This window comes from Rhinolophus ferrumequinum (genome assembly GCF_004115265.2).
Source record: "Rhinolophus ferrumequinum isolate MPI-CBG mRhiFer1 chromosome 5 unlocalized genomic scaffold, mRhiFer1_v1.p scaffold_110_arrow_ctg1, whole genome shotgun sequence".
NCBI classification, from domain to species: Eukaryota; Metazoa; Chordata; class Mammalia; order Chiroptera; family Rhinolophidae; genus Rhinolophus; species Rhinolophus ferrumequinum.
In genome coordinates, this window is record NW_022680355.1 from 138220 (window position 1) to 160089 (window position 21870).

A 21870-nucleotide genomic window follows, 5' to 3' on the forward strand; every position below is an offset into this window, starting at 1 on the left:
CCAACACTCTTCTTTAATATGTGAGACCACCCCATGGAGCCCCATCTTATAAATGAAGAAACTGAGGTCTAGAGATGTAAAGTGATTTGCACAGTGAGCAAATAATGGAGCTTGGATTTCACCTCCTGACTGTCTGAGGGGAATGCTGAAGCCCCTGAGGAGAACTGGGGACTATTTTGTTTTTGCTTTTGTTTCTTTGGCTCTGTCTTCAGACTGGGAAATGCCCACAGACCAGGCAAGACAGGTTAAAGATCAGGAAGAGATTGTCCAAGGCATCTGGTGAGGAGAAAGCTGTTTCCTCAGGGCTGAGTCAAGTCTCCAGTGACCCCCAGGCCGAGTCACAAACCCCCTGGAGTCAGTGCTGAGCTGTGTCCAGGAGGAACTGACCTAACTCTGCTTGGGAGGGACTTGAGCCACCATGGAGTTAGTGCAGGGTCCCAGCCACAGGCGGGCAGGACTCTGTCTGGGCGCCCTTTTCTAAGTCTTTCCAAGTGGGGACAAGCCTTTTCCATCAGAGTGCCGAAGTTGGGTGTATACGTCTTCATAGCATCTTAGGAAATTTGGATGCATTTTTTTTTCCATGGTTAAATTTTTTTTGTTTTATTTCTTTTAATTTTGGTAAAATACATGTGACATAAAAGTTACCATTTTAGCCATTTTTTTTAAGTTTGCAGCTCAGTGTCATTAAGTACCTTCACATTGTTGTGCAACCATCACCCGCCTCCGTCTCCAGAACTCTTCATCTTCCCAAACTGAAATTGTGCACCCATTAAATACCGACTCCCCATTCCCTCCTCCCTCCGGCCCCTGGACACCACCATTCTGCTTCTGTTCCTATGACTGTGACTAGTCTGGGTACCTCATATAGGTGGACTCATACAATATTTGTCATTTTCTGACTGGAGTATTTTACTTAGAGTGTCCTCACGGCTCATCTATGCTATGGTCAGAATTTAGTCAGGTACGGTCAGAATTTTAAGGCTAAATAATATCCCATTGTGTGTTTAGATCACATTTTGTGTATCCGTTCATCCCTTGAACAACTGGGGTTGCTTTCACCTTCCGACTACTGTAAGTAGTGCTGCTATGAACGTAAGTGTCCGGATATTTCTTTGAGACTCTGTTTTCAATTCTTTCAGATATCTGCCCAGAAGTGGAATTGCTGGATTGGAGCAGTGGTGTTTTGTTTTGTTTTGTTTGGACAGTCAGTGTTATTTTATATTAATTTCAGGTGTACAGCATACTGGTTAGACATTTATATAATTTACAAAGTGATCCCCCCAATTCATCTAGTTTTGCCATATTATTGACTATATTCCCTCTGCTGTACTTTACACCCCCGGGGCTATTCTGTAACTGCCCATTTGTATTTCATAATCCCTTCCCCTTTATCACTCAGAGCCCCCAACCCCCCTCCCGTCTGGCAACCATCAGTTTGTTCTCTGTATCTATGAGCCTGTTTCTGTTCTGTTTGTTCATTTATTTTGTTCTTTATATTCCTCATGTAAGTGAGATCATGTGGTATTTGTCTTTCTCTGACTGACTTCCCCTAGCATAATGCCCTCTAGGTCCATCCGGGTCGTCTGGGGGATCAGTGTGCTTTAAGAGAGATGTGTTGCCTAAGGTACGCCTGTCCTGGCCAGTTGCTTTATCTGATCAGCTCTTGGCCCTGCCCGCCCTCACCTAGCACACACCCCTTTGTGCCCTGACCTTCATCCCCACACACTGATGCACACACTCATTGGGACTACTAGCGACTGCTAGCATTATTTAAGGGAGAAGCTGACAATATTCAAAAGTAATCAGATCCGGGTAGGAGACCTGATCTAAAATGAGCCAGTGAACCCCTTCCCTAGGAATCTGGAATTGAAAGTAAGAGAATTCCACAGTCTGACTGCTCTGTTGGAAAGGGGAAGTTATAAACTCAGAACTGCTGGCAGAAGCCAAATTCCACCGAATATTGGGAGTCAAGAGAAACTGATCTGTGAGGGGAGAGAATGAAGCAGCTGCACAGCGAGGAGCAGAATTAGGATCTGGGGAGGAGGAGTCCTGGATTCCCGGAAACCCTGTGGCGCTGCCAGGGGCCTGCGGTCCACCTGTCTTAGATGTCATGGGGTGGCCCAGGATCCTTATTGTAAAGGTCCCGTCGTGCTCAAGCTGGTTCCTGTAATTAAGGTCCTAGCCAGTACACAGGCACACGTGACTCAAACAGACGTGCCCCAGTCAAACAACACTTTGAATGACTTGTTTCTGTAATAGTATCTTCTACTTTTACTAGGGCCCCAAAAAACATCAAACCTCTTTGCTTAGCCTAATGAACTCCACTGTGTTTTTACTACCAGGAGTAATTTGCATGAACTTTTCAAAATTAATTTTTAAATATAGTAATATATGACTACATTCTCTTTATAGAAATTAAAGGATCATAGATGTTTTAAGGTATTGTTGGGGGACTTTTATTCTCCTTTCCTGGTTAGCAATCAGTAAATTGCTGCTCCATGTATCAGCTCGGAAGTTCCTTCGAGCTCAGGGCTCTCAGAGCCCAGGGCTGAGTTCCTTGCAGTCAGAAGGAGTGCCCAGTCATCTTTATGTGCTTCGCACCCTGACGCAGGAAAAGTCCACAGAGGGTATTGATAATTGACTGACTGGTGGACGGATGGATGGATTGATGGATGGAATCAGGGGCTTGGACTACATCATCCGTAGACCCTCTTCAGCTCTCATGTTCTGTGTATCCTATGGTTCTGTAATCTGTGCGTTTGCTGACAATGGTTTATCAGCCAATAGCTGGACACAGTTTCTGTACATACAGCAGAGTCCCTTTATAACACTAGCTTCCATAAACACACCAGTGTCTCTATTAGAGATTACTCTAGTAGAGCTAAAATTTTGGAAAAATTTAAAGTTCTTAAACATTATACAAAAAATGTTAATTAGCTAAAAAAATGTATAAACGATGTTATATGTGATCTTTTAATGAATTATTCCAATGATAAAGTGGCAAGGAGCCTGACAGCTGGGGTTCAAATCCTGGCTTTACCACTTGCTGGCTGTGTGACCTTAGACAAGTTACTGAACCTCTCTGTGCCTGAGTTGTCTCATTTATAAAATCAGGATAATGATTGTATTTACCCTGTAGAGTCATTATGAGATTAAAAGCATCAGTACTAGTTAAGTGCTTACAACAGTGCTTGGCACATAGTAAGGCATGATACAAGTGTTAGCAACCTGGTCTTGCTTTGAGGCAATCCCAGCCCCACTATGATGTGTGGTCTTGGGGGAGGTAGTGACATCCCGAGAACAGAAATAGAGGGGCCCATATCATACACCTTAAACGTATACAATTTTGATTTGTCCATTATGCCTCAAGCTGGAAAAAAATGATTCAGGGACTTTTTAATTAGCACTTGCTGATAGAAATACATGAATTTTTCAAATTGTATACACACACACACACACACACACACACACACACACAACTATCTTAGAAATACCCAGCCATTGGTATTTTTAAAGCACCAGGGAGATTCAAGTGTAGTCAGGTCTGAGACCCACTCCTCCAGACCCTCTAGAGCAAAGCTAACGCACCTCCCCCCATCCCCGGGAGTGGGAACACCTGAGTCCCCCGTCTAGTGGCAGTAGCAGAGTCCAGGAGTTCCGTCTCTCCCTCTGTATCTCAGCGCAGTACCACCTGCTCTGGTTGCGTTTGGGAGGCTGGCCTTGGGACAGTGGCCCGGTGAGACCGGGGTCTGCGTTGGTACCTGGCCTCAGTGACGTGTGTCCAAGTCAGCAGTGGGCTCAAGTCCTCATCCTAAAGTGGCTGCAAGTGCTAAGCTGTCGTCACCTCCTGGAGCAACGAATCCTTAGGTGTGGGCTTCTCACCCTCAGCGTCATCCTCAGGAGAGGGGCTTTGAGCCACCTTGAGTGGGATGCTCTTTAGATCTCGGCCAGGTCAACTTCTAAGCAGTGGGGCTTAACTGTGGCTCCAACACCCCGGGCACTGTGGTGCCACCCCCAAAGCCCATGGAAGCTCAGGAAATGGGCAGTGGTTCTGTGTCTTGTGTCAAAAGGCAAGAGGCTGCAGAGGAAGGTGGGAGCAAGCAGGCGTCGCTCAGCTCAGACTCCCCGAGAGGGGCCCAGACCGCCTGCAGGCCCAGCGCCCCCAGAAGTGGAGGCTGGATGGTGGAGGCCGAGTGCTCTGTTCTAGTTGCTGCCACGCGTGGCAGAGCAAAGGTCCTTGCCTTCATTTCCTTGTGGAGAGACGAGCCCCAAGAGACTCTCAGTCTAGGTCTGACACATCTCAGCAGACTTAGCAGTCAGCTCTTTCTGCTTCCATGATAAGAAGCCCAAGGATTATAGAACAGTGCCACATACATGCTGTTCACATGGCATTCCTTACGTACATGTTGTTTTCAGGTATTCCATAATCAAATGTCCTTAAACCTTGTCAGTAATTATCTTGCCCGCCCCAGTCTCCAGCTGGCACTGAACTTAAATTGGGTGTCCTTACAAGAGAAACCAACAAAAAGGCAGTGCAAGTAGATTTAGGAAAACTTGTGCTTGGCAGAATGACAAGAAAGGGACTCTTTCTTACTAAAGCTCTAACTGGTATTTAAATTAAAAAAAGAAAAAAGTCTGTGTCTCCTTGCTGCCCTCAGCTGGTATAGAAATACGATGCTCTATTATTAAAATAAATTCCCCCAGTTCTTGCTCATTCGAAATCCAAACCAAAGTATCTAAAAATGTCCCTGTACCTTGAAAGAGGTTAGGTTTCATTCATAAATGCTGAAGGTTTTCAGCTGCCCTGCCCAATACGAAATAGCAGATAAGTTACCTTGTTTTCATTCTTTAGAAACACTTGGACAGGCCAGTCTATTTTCATAAGGAGGGTGGTTTGGGTTGGAGATGTCATGGAAGGAATCCTGTCTGTGAGCATTTGTATCTCCCCTTATTTTTAGTCCACGGTGCCCTTCTTACGCCCCTCAGTAAATGTTCCTGCATCATTCATTATTCTAGATTTGAACAGAAGACTCTCATGACATGAAAGTAGTAGGCGGTGGGTTGTTTTCCAGGAGAAGGATGCAAAACTCAACACACCCGGAGTTTCAAAGCATTTATTTCTGCTAGGGCAAAGAGCTAAATGAATGAAAGAAACAGATTTAACAGGCTTCAATTATACAACAGTCCTCTTTATTTAGTTGTAACCCTGAGTCAATTTTCCTTAAAACTGTAATAGTTCACTCTTACTATTTTTACACTCATTAAAGCAACAGGGCTGCATTGCAAAATTACCCACATGCAATTAAGTATCTGATAACACGCATTTTGATTTTTGTTAACAAGCAATGGAAAAGATTACATCATATCATTAGGAAAATATTTTCCTTAGACATCGTGTTTCATTTTGGTTTTCTTTAGAAGAGTTTAGCAAAAGGCTGTCTCACAGGTTGATTCTTTGTCCTTTCACAAGTCGTCCTCGAAATTGCCAAATATCCTGGAAATAATGCCAAACAGAATGAGTTTATAGAACACTTGAATTTGTCTCTTTACCGTAACAGAAAGTAAATTTCTAACATCTACAAATGGCAAAAAAAAAAAAAATCTAAGTCATACACTTAGAAAATAAACCATATTCTGAGACTCTGATTAATTTTCTCGCCAACATCTAATATGTTAAATAATCTAAGACACAGAGTCCCCAAACTGTCAGCCCTGATTTAGTTGGTACTCTTGTTGATTATACCGTACGTATTGTAACTGGCTGAGTGTTATGCTTGGCCACATGCAATAGAAACAGCTCACTCTCCATCTTCCTGCCGTCCTTAGGTCATTTCCTTGACCCATTGTGAGTGATCGCCTCCTGATTAGATCATAATCATGAAAATGGTATCATTGAGTTATTGGGTATTTTTTTTTCTTCTTTGCTCTTAATAAAATAATTTAGATTCTCTAATTTCCTATTTCTTGTTTATTTTTAAGCAACCAGCAAGGTATGCTAGGAAGAATGATTTTGGAATTGGACCTAACTCTGAAGTCTAGCTGGGTCATCTTAACCTAACTTAGGCCAACCTTGGACAATTCATTTTCTCATTAAGAGCATGGAGCTATAATCTCTGCTCCATTGGGTTTTGGTGATGAAAATAAGAAAAGGGCTATGAAAGTTCTTTTGTACCTTACAAAGAACTGTAGAGCAGAACGTTGTATTGTTATTCTAAGTATAGCTTATAAACTATAACTTAAGAGAGTAACTAAAATTAATACAGGGGGTAGGTAATTCATTTAGCACAACATTGACAAACCTCAAACATCGTGTATACGTGTTTTGTTTCTGCTTTAAAATTCAGGGTGTGGGGTGGAAGCCCCAATTAAACACCTGTGTTCCCTTTGTAAGGCTTTTTAAGTACTGGACAAAGGAAGAAGGACTAGGCTTTCTAAGATGTGCAAATGTGAAATCTGAGCATTTTCAGATATGGGGTGCATTTATAGATTCCTAGATTCTAAACGGAGATGGGGGGAAGGGTGAAATAAGATTCTTGAGCTGGGAAGGTATTCAGAAATAACTCCCAAGGGACTGGAAGCCTGCCATTGGTGTGCAATGCTCTTCAAAGGACTGGAAGGCCCAGCGTTCTCATTACACTCAGTGTATGTGGGGTCATGTCACCCCATAGGACATGCATGCATTTGTGATTACCTAATGCAAATTTCAAAAAAAAAAAAACACAACAAACAGGATCAGCTTCTTGGTTCAGAGGCTAAACCGTACATAGTCTACAAAGCAAATATGTTTTTTGCCTTGACTGATAATTTTTCTGTTGATCCTCATCAGCATTGAATGTCCACTAGGTAAAAATAAATTTACAAGTGATGTATGAATTAGGAAAGCATATGAAATATTGTCTCGCGCCCCTTATTGATAAGCATTTGTGATCTTTAATCTCTGCAACAAGCAAGCTGTACCTCTCATAGCCTGTGAGTCACTCTGGGTGCAGAGTGACAAACAAACACAAAAACATACTTGAGAATTGCTTTCTGGGAGTCTTACTGGATTTCCAAATGCATCACTACTCAATTATGTAGGAATAAAGGAGGCCTGTGATTGATATTCCAAACCTTTAACTTTCCTTGTGAGTGTTCAGAAGATACCCTTTGTCCTTCATTTCCTCTCCTCTGTTTTCTATTTTCTTTCCTTCCTGTCTGTCGTGGACCAGGGTAGCCTGCACACCCCAGGACAGCCCAAAGACATAAAGAGAGAGCACAGGGGAACCAAGTACAAACTGAAACTCCACTGTCTTTCTTAGTGGGTCTCAGCCATGTGGAGATCTCAACCCAAGCACTTTATGCTTTCAAATTACATCAAGTATGAGCAGCATTAAGCACCTGCAGAAAAGACAAAAACTGAAATCTTTACCTTCATGGAGACATCGCCTTTAATTCCATACAATCTATCTGCTAATGACAAAATTTCCTTCTCAATGTTTTCTTGACTGGTGCCCTTCACATCGATGTACTGGCAGTTGGCACCGGCAAAATGGCAGGAAATTGCCTGGGCAAAGTGAACCAATTAATATTAAGGAACAAATCCCACTAACACCAGCACCCAAGCAAGGAGTCTTCTTTAAGAAAGTCAGTTATTTCACTCAGCATTCGATTTCTAGATTGAAACCTGCTCCATTGAGTCTTAACTCAGTATCTTTGTGGCTCAGTCTCTCTTTTTATCCCCAGCTAAAGCCTACTTGAGAAATTACAAGGTTTTTAACTAGCTGTGATATTTATTTGTCAGACGTATATATGGGGCAGGGAACATAATTACATAAGTAAGAGGTCTTTAACTTTTTAGCATTTCATTTTTCTAAAAAGTGGATATCCCCAACTGCTGAAAAGGAAGTATTCCAGGGTTTTTCATCATCTTCTTAGTCACAGAAGTTAGTTCCTGTCAAGTTTGTCATGGTTTGTTATTTCAATGGCCACAGATTATGGGGAGAAAAAAAAACAAAACACCTTGCAAAGGAAAGTAATACACACACCCTTCTCGACTCAAAAGGGCTTTTAAAGTCTGATAGCATTCACAGAAGATACCTATCTTATTTCCTTATGAAGGTGAGACAGAAGTAACTTGGCTTCCCTGTTCTTGAAAAAGTTACAAACACATCTGCTGCAAGGCTATAATTAAAACTCACCTTCCTTGTCACCAGTTAGTTACCTTAAGGTGACCACACCTGTCAGAAGGACTTCCTGCTTTGCCCAAAGCATCACATCTCTAGGCAGTGGAGTCACAAACTCCATTTCCCACGAGAGCCCCAGGGCCATGCTGAGCTATATTGGAGCCTGAGGCAAAAGGGAACCTGTGCTTTCCTTTATACATGTCTTTCTGTATTTTTAATGGTTAATGTTTTTCCAAACATCAAAATAATCGTACACTTCTGAGGATTGTGATAACAGAGAGTTTGATCTTACTTGTATTTAAATTTTTGGCATTGTGCTCACCTTGGATTTTTTTGAGTAATTGTAATTTTTAAAAATTCTAGTTTAAAAATATTAACTTGATCGTTGAGTTTTTTTAGTTGCCCCCACTAAATTTTGCCCCTGAGGAGAGTGCCTTCTCAGCACACCCCCATTCTGACCCTGGTGAGCCTGGTGGAAATATGAATGAATGAAAGATGAAATCTGGCAACTAACCCTTGGCCTCAGGAAGACCAAAGGGGTTAGTGTAACACGGACAGCCTCATTCGGTCTCACAGAAGGCTCCGAAATTGAGTATCAACAGTCATGTTATCATGGGGAAAATGTGAGTCCACAGCACTGTCAGATGTGCTGAATTTTAGAGAAATGAGAAACCTGGGAATTTATGAGAAATTTGTCAGTGTTTAATGTAAGCAATGAAATCACTAAGTTTAAAACACTCCAAGACTAAGGTGAAAAACATGGCTGCCTGCTAACTCTGATTTCTGGGCAGCCAATTCAGACATAAATAACCTTTCTTTGAGATCAGCAATATTTTTCCCATTAGCAATAATATTTATAAACTTCCTCTTATGTGGTTACGATGAGCTATATACATTCCAGAGTTTATTATTTTAGTATGCCAGTGATGGTTTTTGCCTTCGAAGCACAGGCTGGAGGCTACCAAGTAAGCCCTTGCTCTGAAGCAATTCCATGCGTGATCATGATTCACTATTAAGGCGGGCATCCTGAGGTCACCTGGCTTCCTACTGATTGGAGCAAAACGGCATAAGGTAGGCAAATACGCCTCCTGGGAAATACACTGGACTAATGGCTAGTTTAGTTAAAAATCACAAATCTTTTAAATTTCAACATATCTTGACATTTTTGTTTCTAACCACTCATGTTTGGGAAATGCAGTGATGTTATGATGCATACCTTACGGAATCCTTGAGTTCTGTTCTGACCAGATCCATGGATGAGCAAAGGATGAAAGAAAACGGTGTCCCCCTTCTCCATCACGAGGTGCACTCGGGCGTTGTTTCTGTCATAGTCCTGGATTCCGTGGAACATGATGTTAACTCCTCCCTAGAACACATAAGAGAAGCCACGTCTGTAATTGAGGATGCCAGTAATTACAAACTTTATCAATGGCTTATCACGAAAAGCAAAGGTTCGCTAAGTTCTTCCAAGGGAAAAAGATAAATTAGATTCTTTAAAAAAAAAAAAAGTAAATATACAAAAGCTCCTCAGATGTCTGGTTTTAGAAAGTCACATGTTGATATTAAAATCATGGGTTTTTTGGACCAAATTAAAAATTTGGAATTTCCACCTACCCTTTATTACTGACTTATAAATGAAGATCTAGGTAGGCTTTGCCTTTTTCGGTTAATGCAGGAGACCACCTTTCCAGCCTGAATCTGCAAACATTCTTTCCCTCTATGATATTGTCCTCACCTGGAACTTTGCATAAATCATTCTTCTATTACTCAGGAGTATTTCTGAGAAGCTATTCTCCCGAGCTAGGGGAGAGAAAATGATCCATTTTGCTGAGCTCAGAAACCACTCATGTCACATCCAGCGTAAAGAAAGAAGAATACGTTAAAACATTGTATTTGTTTATAACTATTTCCAAAGTTAGTTATTGCTTTAGGTAATGGTTATATCTGTATTACAAACTACAGTGAAAAGTGGTTTAAAGTTTACAAGCCTTTTTGGGGGAGGGACAGTTGCTGTTTTAGGATGGAGGCTGGGCGGCATCGCACTCCCCTTCCTAAGACTGTCCCAAATTCCTTTTTGGACCGACTGAGTCCCTACTGTGTTGGGACTATGGTTCCGTGTGCTTCTCTCCTGCCAGGGTGGATAGAGTATGTGACTCTAAGCTTAGCCAAGCTAAGCCAATCTCATCTCTCACTGTGGCCACTTTAAATCTAAGAGGATGGAAGAGACCAGACCTAGGGTTCAACAGCCCACATCAGGGACCCCACCCCCACTCTTCCCACTGAGCAATGACGCCCGCTTTCCTGCCCAGAGCTAGCCAGCCCTCCATAGACTCAGCATGACCTCACAGCTCTCCAAAACACTCCCTTTTGCTTGCACCAAACCTTCCCTAAACCTCACCTTAATTGATGAATCGCACAATCTCAGATTTTATATCAGAATCCAGACTCAAATTCTCTTCACTTGGCGCTAATCATCAGTGCATGGATTCTAAGCAAGACAGACATTCTTAGAGCCATTGTTTTTACTTCCTAAGAACCACATTCATTCTTCCTGCCTTAACACAGGTGCTCTTCCCATTCTGACTGTCATCACAGGGTTTCAAAACTTTATCGCCTTGTAACTAAAACACTAAGACTGATTATTCCCTTTGGATGTTATAGAATTATCTTGGCTGTTTGTATAGTAATTTTTCAAATACTTGAGATAACCCGGAACATCTTGTCAGATAGCAGGAAAACATGCTTAAAAATGGAACAACTTGCTTTTATTTTCCTTGACTTTTCTGAACAATTTCCAAGGAAACTCTGGCCTCAAATACTGAGATGGATTCATCCAACTGAGGTCTGAGAAAAAACAAAATTAAAATTGAACAACTTGCTTTTTTTCTTCCTTGATTTTTCTGAACAACTTCCGTGGAAACTTTCATATTGTGGGTTCTTCCGACTGAGGCCTGAAAACACCAGTTGATAACTTCTCCATCACATCTTTTAAGATACAAAGATATTTTCCTTATTGTACATTTGACAAATTCCAAACTTCATCGTTAAGGAAAGCCACCATTGCTCCCTTAAGGAAAAGGTAGTGGCTGTTGGGAGGAGCCAATGGCAGGTGTTCTTCTGTTGTTCCCTCACGGCCTCTGACGCCAAGCAGTGTGATGATACGATGTTTATGTGGCAGTAGTTGTAATCTTACAGCTGCTTCATCATCTTTATAAATCTATCCCATATATCTTTACATCCCTGATCCTAATTTCCAGCATCTAGGACAGTATCTACTCCCAGGCCACCTGTTTCTTCTAACAGCTGTCAGCATCATGGGTTTTCCCATCACTCAGCTATAGAAAGCCTGAGTCTTTCAATGGACTGCTTGTCATCAATGCTGCATGCTATGGCAGTCACTGGCTCCTCTGTGGTGTGCTGACTGAATAGCTGTGGTACCCAGGGCTCTTGTTCCTTCCATTATCAGCGCTGGTTTTCCTGAAGAGAGATGAGAAAGACAATGCAGAGCTGTATAGGCTCATACTCCATCCCGCATGGTTCCAGCAGCTTCTGTGCGTGTAACTTTTTCTGGCTTGTGAATAGCGCTCATGTACTCTAACAACTTCACTCAGTCCAGGGTCTTCAGAGTCCAGGCTTTAAATTCCGACTACTTCATCATCTGATTGAAAGAATGATACCTTGCTTCCAACATCTAACACCATTCCAGCAATTTCTCTCCCAACAGGGAAGAAATTCTGCTCCCTCTTCATTTCTGCCAGAAGCTTTGTATTTATCTGGCTCAGAGCACAAGCTTTAACTTGAAGTTTCACAGAGTTATCCTCTGCAACAGGAAGATTTTCCCTTTCTTGAAATACAAATGTGTAGCACTTCATGCGTAGCACTCTGTTGAAAATATAAGCCTGTCATAGTCACAATAAATCCTGTCTCCGGGCGGCCCTAACAGCCCCTCCTTCTTGAAGAACCGGTTTGATCTCATCGCTCATGGGCTCTAAAGCTTTTAATAGTCCTTCAGCATCAATAGCTGAATCGATAAACTGTGAAACAGCCAGGCAGTGGAATCCTGCTCGGTCCTCCCCAGAGACTGTGCTGGTCTCTCCAGCTGGAAGGAGACGCTCCCGCCCTCTTCTTTACTCCCAGAGCCATCACTCAGAGTGTAAGACTTGGCACATGCCTCTGGTCTCGCAGTGTTTATGTCTTACCTCTACAATTAGGCTTTATAACCTCAGATCCTGTACAGCACCTACCAGAGTTCAAACCCTTGTTGAAAGTACACCCATGATGATTTTATCTGACATCCTTGCAGTTTCCCTGATCCTGATTTCCAAATGCTAGAACAGTGTTTTGCTATGAAAGGAAATGCCAGCTCATGGGTAGAGCTCTTGATGTATACTGCTGTGAAATCAAAACAGTAAAAGATTCTGATCCAGACTCAGCTGCCAGGCAGACCTACCTCCCACTGGGGATAGTCGTGTGGCTTCAGCGTCCCTTTGTGTGTGCCGGGGAGCACGACCAGACAGCCGTTGTTGCGATCGATGTGTTCCATGGCCGTCCAAGCGCAAACGATGTTGTTGCTGGGCCTGAAGGGGAAGTAGTGCAGATCCTGATGCAGGGGGTGGCGGGACGTCTTCTTGCCTGAAAAGGAGCCTGCTGTTAAAAGATGCCTGAGCCTCAGAATTCTCCTCTGCCCAAAAACCCAGAACAATGCCCTACCCCCGAAAACCCAAACCAAACAAAGGATACAGCACTCTAGAAAACCAGCCTAAAGACATAAGCACCAGATCGGAACATCCAATGAACACAGCAGCCCCAGAGCCTATACTTTTTTTCTGGGTTTCTGGTAGCCAGATACTTATACTGTTTTCTAGTGCATGTGTCATCATCTCTATTGTGCTTTATTCTTTTCTAACTCTGGTTAGGGCACAGAGCCTAGTATTCCAAAAAAGATTTGGTTAATTACATTGAAGAAAGTGGTCAAATCCAAGGTTCCCCTGATAACCTGCTAAGTGGCTAATAGAAAATATGAACTAAGGTTTTATTCCTGGGGGGAAGTAGAAACTGCAGTCAGGTTAGGTATTGCGTTCGGTGATGTAGACTTAGCACAAGTGACTCCATTTGGGGCCCGCTGTCTCTTTTTAAACAATACACACATATCCATTTATGCAAGTTTAGCAGTTATACACATAGCTATAGTTATAACATCAACCTTCGGTATCTTGATTAAGCTTTTTTTCCTTCTCATTAACAAATGAGAGCCCTTTACCAGTATCTGGAGGTTTGTTTATCAGCATTGTGTGCATGGCCATGATATTGGGTCCAGTGAAGCACTGCACATATTTCAGAATCTAAGGGAAAAGGATAAAAAAAAGAAATTCATGGGAAATCAGATGCACAGGCAAGTGGCACAAAATGCAACTGTCTTTATGAGAACCAAGATGGCAATAGTTTAAAAAAACCAATGGGTATTTCATGACATGGCAAACAAAGCATGAAAAAGTCAGCACTTGGAAGTCATTGGAAATCTATACCACCGGAAATTAAATGGGCTTTTTGGAGCCCGGTGGAAACCTAAGCACTTTCTCTACAAGAGAGATAGACGTTTCTGTGAGAGATCAGCTGGGAGGACAGCAACGCCCCTGTCATGGAAGCCGTGGATAGTTGCCCAGTGAGACGCCAGCTTCCTCTTCCTTCACGGAGACTTCTGAAGAAGAGACCATGAAAGGACCCAACCCATTTGCAGCTGTCATGCACAGCCCAGAAGAAAGGAGAATGGCAACTAGGAGGACACTTTGCAACTAGTGCGGCCATTCACTCCGCAGCTCTTTACTGAGGTCTGTGAGCCAGGCAGACTGACGGGAATGGGAACACGACAGTGAACAGGATAAGCAGATCCCTGCCACCACGGACTTTATAGTCCGGTGCACAGAAGTATATTAATTAATGACATGGGCAATTGTGGTTGAGACACATGCTAGGAAGAAGCTGCAAAGAGAGCACGTGACAAGGAGGGCTGAGTTAGTCACGGGCTCTGGCAGCCGGGGAGCTGCCTCTAGCATCGAACCCTTCTTGGGAGGGGTGAAAAGCAGAAAGGACTTAACATTGAATGCCTACTACCTGCCAGGGACTTTATACATCAGCCCCACCGTAGTGAAGCCTCACCGCAATCCCTGAAGATAAGATGCCCAAGTTGGCAGAACCAGTTACATGAAACAGCTGATATTCACACTCCAAGTCTATCTGACTCCAAAAACAGAAGCACATTTTACTGCTTTCTCACTCTTGGATCTCTTGTGTATAAGGAACATTGGCAATTTGCGTATGAAACACCTGAAACATTACAAAAATCCTCAGGCCTCATACTTATTTTTTATAAAGCCTGTCTTTTTTTTTTTCTTCTTTTTGGTTTTCACTTAGGCCAGTATTTTCTAAATCTCAGTCATTCAAGAGCCATCCTCCACATTTCTGCCACACATTGCAGAATTTCCCAATATAGTTAGCTAGTGATTTCCTTAAATTAACTTACTTTATTTTACTTAGTTTTATCCTGATTTTTGAAATCATGGGTTAAATGTGCTGGTTATTTTTTCCTATTACACATTAAAATAGATAACTATTAAAATATGCATACCTCCTAAAAATCATTGCATGCACCACCAGATACATGGTTCACCCTTTACAGATGTAGAAAAATCTGACAATCCTGATAACGCTTCATTTACCCCCAGGTTGTCTCTAATCTCAAGCTTTTCATCCTGGATCCACCTACACAACTTCCATGTCCATAACAGGACTTGAGGTCGGGATGAATGGATGGTCCAGAGGGGCCGTTTCCCGTCCGATCCCCAACAAAGGGGCTGGACAGCGTAGGTGGCTACTTGTACAGCCTTTCTTCATGAGTCACATTCTCTAACAGCACCTGGGGTTATAATTTCTCATAAGTACTATATGTGACATCTCCTGTAAATCCATTCTAAGTAAATGGTTCATGAACTGTGGTACATATATGCAATGGAATACTGTGCCGTCGTTTTAAAAGTATGAAGTAGATGCACAGATACTGGTGGAAACATGTCGAAGATCTGTAAGTGGGAAAAACAAGGTGACAACCAGTATGTTCCCACGTTACACACAAGGTGGGGGTATACAAATATGCTTGCATATACATGAAATAATTGTAGATGAATACTCAAAAGAGAAGAGCAGTGAGTGGGGCTGGGGGTTGGAGACCTTACTTTGTATGTTATACCCCTCTGGACTGCTTATTTTCATAAATATGAATTACTCTTAAGGAATAACAATTTTTTAAGGTTTTTTTTTTTTTTTTTAATTTTCATTTATTTTAAGTGTTTTTCCAGGATTCATCAGCTCCTAGTCAAGCAGTTGTTTCAATCTAGTTGTGGAGGGTGCAGCTCAGTGGCCCATGTGGGGATCGAACCGGCAAACCTGTTGTTAAGAGCACCACGCTCTAACCAACTGAGCTAACCGGCCACCCAAAACTAGTTTAAATATAAGAACAAACTCACAGTTCTGCCTACCAGGTTCATGAAACAAAAGGGAAAACATAAATAGATTTGCGGTGAATAGCCAGCCTCAGCATTCTCACCCTTTGACACGCCTGTACCCAGTGTGAGAAAGCCTCTTTAACACAGGATTCCTGCTCTTCCCAACCAAAGATAATTAATTAGCAAAGGCTAGAGTGTGGTTTCTCCATCTGACAGCTACTGACATTTGGAGCTGGATAGTTCTTTGTTTTGTGGGGAGGGGGCTATTCTGTACAGTACAGGATCCCTGGGCCCCATTGCAGTATCCCCAGCCCTCCACCCATTAGCCAGTAGCACACCATTCCTCCTTGGTCCATGGATGACAACCAAGCATGTCTCCAGACACTGCAAATGCCACCTTTCATTGAGAACCACTGCTCTAGGGCCACAGCAGAAAGACACCGGTAAAGTAAAAAGAGCAGATTTCAGAGGCAAGCATGCAGACGGGCTGTTAGCTTAAAGAGAAAGAAAATGCAGGAAGGCCTTGAACCTCAGGGAGAGTGCAGTATCTGAAGAGTTCTTCATCTTCTTGAAAATCTTGGACCTTGGTAATCACTTTTTCACTTGGATTATGTTCTGATTTTGCAATGGTCACATCTCTCATTAACTGTATTCCAGGTGGTTTCACCTCCTTTCTGCAGATCCTTTCAAACTCATTCCTAGGAAATTAAATTGGCAAATAATGTCATTACCCCTGGCTCCAAGGTCTGGTTCTGGGAAAGATTCTGGGGTGCTCTCTGTTTTAAGTTGGCCTCCAGCCCCAGGTTGAATCATTGTGAGGAAGGAGGAGAACATGGCCCACTCAGAAGTCCCTGCTTCTTAACTCTGAGGCTGCGTTCACTACCAGAATTTAAATATTCCTTAGCTCAGCAGACCAATAGGGAAATATATGTGATTTAGTTACATCTGAAGAATAAGAGCAAACACTTCCACAGCACTTACCATGTGCCAGACCCTGTTCAAAGTCTTCTCTCAATATTTTACCTTATTTAGCCCTAACTACAACTCTAAGACATGAGTACTAATATTATGCCCATTTTACAGATGTGGAAACAAAGGCCTGGAAAGGTTAAATAAATTGCCCCAGGACACACAGCTTTAAGTGGTGGGGCTAAGATTAAAGCCAGCCGGTCTGGCTCTAGAGCCCATGTTCCCAACCACTTCCCAAGGAACCAAATTACTGAACAATGTATGAACGTGCACAAGCTAATCTTACTGTATTCCCATCACATACATGTAACATATTTCTGTAAAATAATGAATAGTGTTACTGTACCGAAAGCGTTCAATATTAGCCTCAGATACCAAATTTCTAATGACAAGAAACCCATTTTCTTCATAAAATCTTCTCTGTTCTAGGCTTAGAACATTATTATCCTGAGTATACCTAAAGGAGGGAAAAAAAATCTCAAATAAGTCCAATTAAAAAATTACAACTTAACAATGTGTATCAAGAACCCAAGAAATGTTCATACTCATTCACCTATCATTTCTCTTTCAAAGACTTTAAGGAATTCTGAAAAATGTTTTAAAGTTTTAAATCCAAAGCATTAATTAATGTGACCAAGAAATGGAAGGATGATTATGTCACCTCCACTCAGGCATTAAAATGAAGAGCATATAATATAGCACGGATAGTGTTTATTATAATAAAATATATTTGTGATTTATAAAACTAAGACATTATTTGTAAAAAAATGCAAAGAAATGCAACAAAAACATTTTAACAGTGATTCCATTTATGTAATGGAATTATGGATGATTTTAAAAAATTCCTTCTATTTCTCTGATTCTAAAATTTGTTCTGTAATGAATATGTATAGTTTTTCAGATGGGAAACAAATTCAATATATTTTATATTTTTAATTATCTAGTTCATACATTCTCCGAAGAAATCAAAGTAACAAAATCGAAATAAGTGTACAGCATACACACAGACTCAAATCACCCAGTCCATTCATTTACTTTGAATTGTGGTTGGATGAGAATATTCCATGGAGATCAAATGTCTCCCCCTTCGAAAGTAATCTAAGATAAACAAAAGATGCTAGCTGATAAATCAATACCTTGTTTGCCTGAAAATAAGACCTAGCCGGACACTCAGCTCTAATGCGTCTTTTGGAGCAAAAATTAATATAAGACCCGGTCTTATATAATATAAGTACAATATTAGTATAATATAATATAATACCAGGTCTTATATTAATTTTTACTCCAAAAGACGCATTAGAGCTGAGTGTCTGGCTAGGTCTTATTTTGGGGGAAACATGGTATGACCATAGGACAGGCAAATTTAAATGAGATATACCATGCCTGAATTTTAAAAACCAGATTACACCCTTTCTGATATATTTTCTTCTTTCTGAATTTTATAAATACAAACAGAAAATTATAGTCAGGATCTTCAAAATTTTCCACAATTGTTCTAAATAGAACAAGTCCTGGAATTGGAGGCTTTGCATAATGAACTCTTACCAGACACCATGATAAATAGTGTTTCATACCCTAGTTACCACTAGAAAAGCCTTTATACACATTGTTTGGTTAAAAATTAAAATTAGATCTACTTACTGGAATTGTTCAGGATGAAAACTGGCAGGAGAAATAGCCTCTGAAGTTAAGTGAGCTACCTAGGATGTGAATTAAGGTAAATAAAGTAAAATTCAGGAGTCAACCTTTTCTAGAAACAACAGTTTGCCCTGGATTGGCTCTCACAAGGGAGGATGGGTGCTAAGTGGACATCAAGCAACCTGGTTACACACATAACCTCTGACAGTTACGCACTGCTGTTTACATCACCCTGTTTCATTTGCACAGATGTCTGAGGAGGTGGCTGGAAACTCAAGAGCTTTGTAACCCGTCCTGCCGCTCAGAGCTGGAAATCTAGGCTTGGAGAGCCCTGTAGGTCACCAAACAGAAAATGGCTGACCTTCGTAGTTTCTGTTTTTCTACATGACTATTCCTTCCACTAAACTGCTGAACGCATACAAGTGGAAAGTTTCAATTCTGGAAGTAAGGAGAAATGGTTTGGCTGGCCATTTAAAGAAACATCTGTAAAATAAACGAAAACTCTTAAGTAAAATCCACACAGTGGAGTATAATTTTAAATATCTTAAAGAACTAGTAATTCTTTCTAGTTTTCTTTTTCCTCCAGTAACCCACAGGTTGTTTACTTAGCATCTATTGTTTCTTTTTGTGCTTTTCATTTTTTTCATTGTAACTTTTAACTTTAAGAGTTACTTTCAGAATGTCACTTTTTGTAAACATGTTATTTTTAAGTGAGCTTTGGATAACTGGGAACAATGTAATACTCAAACAGAAAGGCAGGCCAGGAGTCAGAATTACTGGCTACTGTTTGTTTTCCTTGTGGCGAAGAAGTTAATGACCTCTGTCAACTATTAGAAAGCTGTGGTTGCCAGGACATTTCAGACGTCAGCATTCCAGTTCAAAGTTATTTTCACCTCTCCCTTTATGTGTTTTTTTTGCCATTGTTGTTTTTGCAGAATTTTTTTAATGACGTGGAAATGTTTACTACATCAAATTAATAAGCATTTACTATGTTTACTATACAAAGTTAGTAAACATGAAAAAATGGATGCAAATAAATGTACATACCGTCTGATCCTGATGATATAATTATGTAAATACATAGTAAAGAAACATACCAGAAAGTTTATAATGATCTAAGAGTGGTGGAATTATGGATTATATTTATTTTATCCTTTATGCTTATCTGCATTTAAAAACCACATTATGCTTTATACTTCAAAAATTATTCCTTATTCCAGAATCCACATCTCTAGATCCCCGTTTAGGCTGAGAAGAAATGGCTACATTTCCAGGAGTCTATTGAAGCGTAAACCACACAGTCACTGAAAATCTAGGGAGACCTGTCCAACACCAGAGCCACTGGCCAGGCCACATCTACTTAAAATAAAATTAATACTTAAGTTCCTCAGCTGCACTAGTCATATTTCAAGTGCTCAATAGCCACATGTCGCTGCCCTATTGGACGGTGTGTATAGAACAGGCCCACTATGGCAGAAAGTTGTATTGGGCACTGCTGTTTAGTACACCATAGATCTTACTTGGGTGATCAGAAGAATTGAAATTTCTTTAAATCATTTTTCTACATTTTTATGTTTTAATTATGCATTTTCAAGAGGAGTGGTTATCTAAATAATCATATATATGGATACATAAAAACAGACCAGTGACTTAATTTTAGTTGTTAGTTGCCCTGCTACTTAGAGTATTTGAGCACGTTTTAATTTTCCTCTCGTTAAAATGTGCAGTATTTTCAGTGTAATATTTGACTAGAGTATGATTTCTGCCATGATGTTTTAATAGCCTAAGCATCTGCTGTAATAGTATTTTAGAAGATGTTTGGAATTTAAGAAATAACTTGTATTACTACTAATTTGTATGATGACCCATCTCTGTGCAATGGAATATGAATATCACACAGTGGTTTGGGAAAAAAATATAGGAAATACAGATGAAAACACTGAGCTCTGACCTCGACACTATTTATAAGAAGCAGCAGCCAGATCGGAATATCAAATTTTAAAAGCAGTAAGACTGTACCGGGAACCTTCATTGTAGTTCCAGTTATAGCTATTCCCCATAAATTAGTGGTTCTCTCAGTTGAGCATGTATCAGAAACAAGCGGTCCCACCCCCTGGTATTTTGATTTCTTAGGCTGAGGTGAGATTGAAAATCTGCATTTCTGACAAGCTCCCACGTGATGATGAGTTGCTGGTCCCGAGACCACACTTGGACAACCTTAGTTAAATGAACCCGGTCCAGAGATCTAACTTCTCCTAGTCTGTCTGTTTTCTCGTCTGTGAAATGAGATGACTTAATCACTTGGGTTCCCTTCGTCAGCCCATAGACTGGATTTTAAAGGGTAGTTCTGCTTGGAACACAGCTGCTTGGAACTGACCGGGGACAGCAATGTGAAAGTAAAAGAAACAGCTAGCGTGACCATTTTTTGAGAGATTTCAGGATCCTAAATAGAGCAGCACAGAGGCTAATCCGGTCGCTTTAGGAACAATCCCAAGCAGTTTCATAGGGAGCTTCCAAAAGTGCACCCTGGAAGAGAACACCACTTCATCTGAGCAGCTGGAACAAATCTATAAAGCAGTTTGATGTGCCCTTATGCTGTAGTGACCTCTTTCTGGACTCAACGCCAGCAGCGCACACATTCCCTCCCTGAATAACTTGATACCGAATCAGGAGGCGGACCAAGGGCACCAACAGGGGACAGTGTGAACTCATGGGGACCGCAGCCTTGGCCTCCTTGGGGAAAGAAGAGCTGAGGGCGCGGGCGCCCTGCAGAGGCCAGGCCAGGCGCCCCCTCAGGCCCCGCTGCCCGCTCCCCAGCCTTGGCTCCTCCGAGCCGTTCTGCGCTCCTGCTCAAAGGGCGACTACGCTGCGACATTTCTGGGTGTCCGGCGGAGGCGGAAGTCACGCGCGGCCTAGTGCAGAAAATGACCAGGCCGCTGAGAGCAGGCACCCTTGGTGACAAGCAGGGAAACCGAGGCCTAAGAGAGCCCGAAGCTGGAGCGCCTGGGAATGCGCGCCCCTCCCCCTCCCTCCGCCCCGGGCCTCGGCAAGGACCGCAACCACCACCGGACCTGGGCGCGGAGCAAGGGGAAGAACCGGCGCGGCGACTGTGCGATCGCCCTGGAGGCCACCCCCCTCCCCGCCCGAGCCCCGCGCAGCCCAAAGGATACGACGGTCGCGGCCGAAGGGCGGCGGAGGTGGCCCAGCACGACTCTCAGGCGGGAGGCAGCGCACTCGGCGTCCATGGTGGCTGCGGGCGTTGGGAGACTGGGCGCCGGGACCTCCGCCCCACTTAACTCTGGGGGTGGCCCCGCCTCCCGGCGGCGGTAGGCCGGCCGGCGGGCACGGCCCCGAGCGGAGCGCGGAGACGCCCCTCGGGCCCCGGGGCGCGCGCGGGGCCGCGCACTGGGCTGGCTGCCCGGTTTGGAAGGGCTCGTTAACGGGGTCAGGTCGCCCAGGGAGAAATGGAACCAGACGGGGCTTCACACTCCTCACTGCGTGGTTTCGGACGTTTGATTCCACACCGTTCCTTCCGCTAAGCTGCTGGAAGAACAAAAATTTAAATGTTCAGCCCTAGAAGTCACGTGCTGTTCAAAAGAAGC

General features: G+C 42.4%; 1 protein-coding gene and 1 pseudogene across 1 annotated transcript; both read right to left on the minus strand.

Moving 5' to 3' along the window:
- Positions 1 to 5168: 5168 nt before the first annotated feature.
- On the minus strand, positions 5169 to 21592 carry PHYH (phytanoyl-CoA 2-hydroxylase). Its single transcript, XM_033100567.1, has 9 exons — positions 21439 to 21592; positions 18272 to 18330; positions 16977 to 17087; positions 16191 to 16359; positions 13423 to 13504; positions 12613 to 12794; positions 9379 to 9528; positions 7409 to 7543; positions 5169 to 5494 (listed from the first exon to the last, which is right to left on the minus strand). The coding sequence occupies exons 1-9, from the start codon at positions 21511 to 21513 to the stop codon at positions 5441 to 5443; spliced, it is 1017 nt and encodes a 338-aa protein (XP_032956458.1). The 5' UTR covers positions 21514 to 21592; the 3' UTR covers positions 5169 to 5440.
- Positions 9535 to 12603, minus strand: LOC117019133 (quinone oxidoreductase-like protein 1; annotated as a pseudogene).
- Positions 21593 to 21870: the final 278 nt, after the last annotated feature.